The following is a 3,991-nucleotide window of genomic DNA, read 5'->3' on the forward strand; positions in this document are numbered from 1 at the left end:
TTTTGAGCTATATTCATTGTGAAATACAGCAAAATGTAAATTATGCATAATACAATTAAATATTAATGTCTGTTGTTTGATACAGAACAGCAATCAATTGCTGATCGTTTGATATAATGCTATAAGACGTAATTATACACTTCTGCAATACTCTCCATCACTCCAGTAGACGACACGGAAGTATACTTTTCACCGCATCGAAGCCACATGATGACAGAGAATACGTTGTCGGCTGCACTTTCAAAAGGTTTTCGAAGTTATTTTACTCTCAGAAATTAAGTGAATTTAAGTGAATGAAACCAACCACAGTTTATTTACTCATCACAGTAGGACATATTGTTGTGACCTAAAGGCCCCCCAATGGCGGTCCCCGAAAGGAACTATGTTCTGAAAGATAGACACGCCTTTGGGAGACCAAGAAGTTACCTTTAATACGATGCATGCCTTTATTGCGGTAGACGAAAAACCAAGTGTATTTGATTTGGCACTGGTCAGTATATAGGCCAGGGCCCATATTCATAAAGCACCTTAAGTCAAAGTGGGGCACCTAATATGCATCTTAAGTTTAAGTGGGGTACTTACTTAAAATAAGTCATATTCGTAAACATACTTAAGTCAAGTGGACCACTCAAATCGAGTCTTAGATTTGAGACACCTCTGGAGCAGTCTTAACTCTAAGTCCCGCTCTAAGTGGACTGGTTCTTTCAGTTCATTTTGTGCACGGTGCTCAACGGAGATGGCTGCGTTGATGTTAGCTTGGCAACATGCATTTGCACACAGACGTGCAATTCGCAGGGAAAGGGTTTTTCGTGATCGGCTGCATCCACTGGACGCTTACAATGACTTGGAATTGTACCAGCGATATCGGTTTGATCGGCAGACAATTCTTCAATTGATTGATCTTGTGAGGGATGACCTAGAATCGAAAACTAGGAGGAATTACGCGCTGCCTGCTGAGTTGAAGTTGCTTGCGACTCTTCGGTTTTATGCTTGCGGATCATTCCAACAGGTTACTGGTGATACTGTCCACATTTCGCAGCCAACCATGAGTCGAGTGATCGCGGAGGTAACAACCACACTGAACAATTCTCTAAAACACATCATCAAATTTCCGAGACAAGAGGACACACCTCAATTATCTGCAGATTTTTACGAGATAGCTCGATTTCCCGGTGTTATCGGTGTGGTCGATGGAACGCATATTTGGATTCTAGGACCTTCGTTTCATGAGTGGAGATATGTAAACAGGAAAAACTGGTATTCCATCAATGTACAGGTTGTTTTTGATGCACATTTTAGGTTTATGAATGTTGTGGCTAGATGGCCCGGTAGCACCCATGACTCCGTTGTGCTCCGAGAAAGCGCCGTAACCGACATTATGAGACGTTGGCAAGGAGATGAGGTCATCCTTGGTGACAGTGGGTATCCATTGCGTCCTTGGCTGATGACGCCATTTTTGAACCCTAACACCCCCGGGCAACGACGATACAATCGGTCTCACAAGAAAACTCGGTGTTTGGTTGAAAGGGGCATCGGTCAATGGAAAAGGCGATTCCACTGTCTGCATGGAAAACTGCGTTATACACCGGAGAAAGCATGTGCAATCATTACTGCGTGTGCAATGTTGCAAAACATTGCTATCAACAAAGCTCTACCGGATTTCGATCCAGCAGACATGGATGATATCGAACATCGGCCACAACCCGATGAGGATGGGAACGATGAAGGGAATATCGTAGCATTTGCAGGTGTAAATGGAACTGCTACAAGAGATCACATTGTCCAGCAACATTTCTAAGGCAAGTAAGTGTAACAAATACGTATCTATTATATGCTCATACACACAATTTATTTGTTTTCAAAGGTTTTTGACAAATATTTACAACTGTGTAAATATGTTTTCATCGTTTGCCTGAAATGAATTTACAGAAGCATTTTCCATCTCCTTCTCCATCTTACTTGTTTTCATTTTCAACAATTTAATTTCTAGAACCAATTTTTCCTTTTCAAGTTTAAGCTTATCCATCTCGAGCGCACATCTTTCCTTCTCAGAAGCAAGCAGTTCTTTCTGCAGTACTACCATCTCGTCCGTATTTCCTAAATTCTTTAGGGTTTTATCCTTTTCAGTGTTCTTGGGAAGCGGTGGGCAAGGATTAGGCAATGAAGACCTCACAGGAGAAGGCTGCACCAATCTTTGGAATTTAGTTGAGGTACTGGCGAGGGCTGCCGAGGCACAACCAAGGGATGATGAAGCTTTTCGTTTTTGTGTCCGCATCTTGGGTTCTTGAAGAAAAGACTCAGTTTGATTCTCTTCCTCATTCTCGCTGAAAGAACTGAAAGAAAATGCATTTACTTTACTAACGATAATGCTTAATTTCAAGCAGATGGGCTAAATGTTAAAGTTTGATTGAATTAGTTGCTGTGTAAAATCGTTTTGCACATACCTGTCGTTGGTTGCAACGCTGTGGGTGATATTCAGGCGCGGGACAGTATTTACTGATGTAGCGATTTTAGGTTTCGGTGCACCGCTATCAAAGCCGCCATCTATACCATACACGGATGGATCATCTTCGCCAATAACAGCTGCAACTTTCTGTGAAATTATCGACGGTTCCTTAGGAGGGGGTCCACCACCTGAAATGAATTTGAAATCGGTCATGTATTGTTATTCCTGTGGCACCATTTTGATTTTCAGCATAAAATGTGTTCATTTATGATCATTTATCAAGGGGTATTTTTTATCTTAATTTTCACGACATCACATATAAGAGTACCGGGTAATTTGCCGATGGTTTTTATGTTTGTATGTATGTACATACATAATTTTAGGATAGCGAGAATGTGCAGAGTTGGCATAGAAAAGGTATTCAATGAAATAAATTCAGTTATTTACTAACCTGTCTTTCCTAGCGCTTTTTTGTATTCCCTATATTCGTCCTTCATAGCTGATGTCAGATTCTGCCACTTTTTCTGTAGTTCTGTCATTTCTCGCACAACATGCGGATTTCGACTATTTACGTTATCTGTTATTTCAAGCCAAGCATCATGTTTGCGCCTCGATGAAACATTTGACGAAAACTTCCCCACTAGTAACCCTTTCCGAGCATCGTACGCCTCAATGAGGCGGATTTTTTCCGCATCAGAAAAGTTCGGTTTCCTCCCCATAATTAACGAGCAAGTACATGCACTTTGTCTAAATGTGTCTCGTCTGCCTGTTAATCTGTATCTCCTATGGTGTAGGCCCTACAGAATGCACATTTGAATGCCCATGATCAATGAACAATGCAGTTACAACAAGCGCAAATCCACAAGAAATGTGACACGGGTACCTGGGAATGTCTTTTCAAGAAAGATAAGTGGTGCACTCAAACTTAAGCGGTCAACCTGGCCAAGTGGGGCACTGAGCAGGTTTATGAATCTCATTTTAGGTAGGGGACTTAGGCAAGTGGACAACTAAGGACTTTTTGGCACTTAAGTTAAGAACTTTTATGAATATGGGCCCTGTGCTTCGGCCTCGGTTGGCCTGCCAAATTTCCGAATTTGCATTATGGAAACACAATTAACGCTCCTGAATTTCAAAAACTGTCAGTCAGTTCAACCGCGTGCTCATGTTGCCTCTGTCCTGGTTTACAGTGACCCGTATTCGAAACTGCAGCGAAAGAGGCTGGTAGCTTTTTTCTAATAAGCCCGGTCTGCCCGGCTGGGACAGAATTTCTGTTCCACTCAGGTCGACGGTGGACTTTTTGTGTCGATTGTTTTTTTATCTTTTACTCCGTCAGCTGCACCACCTAGAGTCAAGTTAGATGTGATGGCTGCGCCATCTTATGTAGAAATATTATACGTAACTTAGAAATAATGGCTCCAATCAAATATTAGTTGTACTCTCTGTATGGGAAACAAGATAAAAATACTGCAGAAAAAAATACCGCGACCAGCAATGAACATTTCCACAGTGATTTATGTTGTGTTATTCGCCCGACAGGAGGCAGTG

The 3,991-nt window shown here is 41.7% G+C and overlaps 1 protein-coding gene across 1 annotated transcript; it reads right to left on the minus strand.

Annotated features, from left to right (window-relative positions):
* Positions 1–560: 560 nt before the first annotated feature.
* On the minus strand, positions 561–3,444 carry LOC135498904 (uncharacterized). The gene is made up of 3 exons (XM_064789421.1): positions 2,898–3,444; positions 2,445–2,634; positions 561–2,333 (listed from the first exon to the last, which is right to left on the minus strand). Exons 1-3 carry the CDS (start codon positions 3,163–3,165, stop codon positions 1,880–1,882), a joined length of 912 nt encoding a protein of 303 aa, XP_064645491.1. The 5' UTR covers positions 3,166–3,444; the 3' UTR covers positions 561–1,879.
* Between the last annotated feature and the right edge of the window lie 547 nt (positions 3,445–3,991).

Source organism: Lineus longissimus, chromosome 14, assembly GCF_910592395.1.
Source record: "Lineus longissimus chromosome 14, tnLinLong1.2, whole genome shotgun sequence".
NCBI classification, from domain to species: Eukaryota; Metazoa; Nemertea; class Pilidiophora; order Heteronemertea; family Lineidae; genus Lineus; species Lineus longissimus.

Excerpts from the sequence above, each read along its gene's own strand:
- LOC135498904 (XM_064789421.1), bottom strand. The coding sequence starts at position 3,165 with ATGGGGAGGAAACCGAACTTTTCTGATGCGGAAAAAATCCGCCTCATT. Across the intron at positions 2,635-2,897 it reads AAAAGCGCTAGGAAAGACAG|GTGGTGGACCCCCTCCTAAG; the intron begins GTTAGTAAATAA and ends AATTCATTTCAG. Across the intron at positions 2,334-2,444 it reads AGCGTTGCAACCAACGACAG|TTCTTTCAGCGAGAATGAGG; the intron begins GTATGTGCAAAA and ends ATTTTCTTTCAG.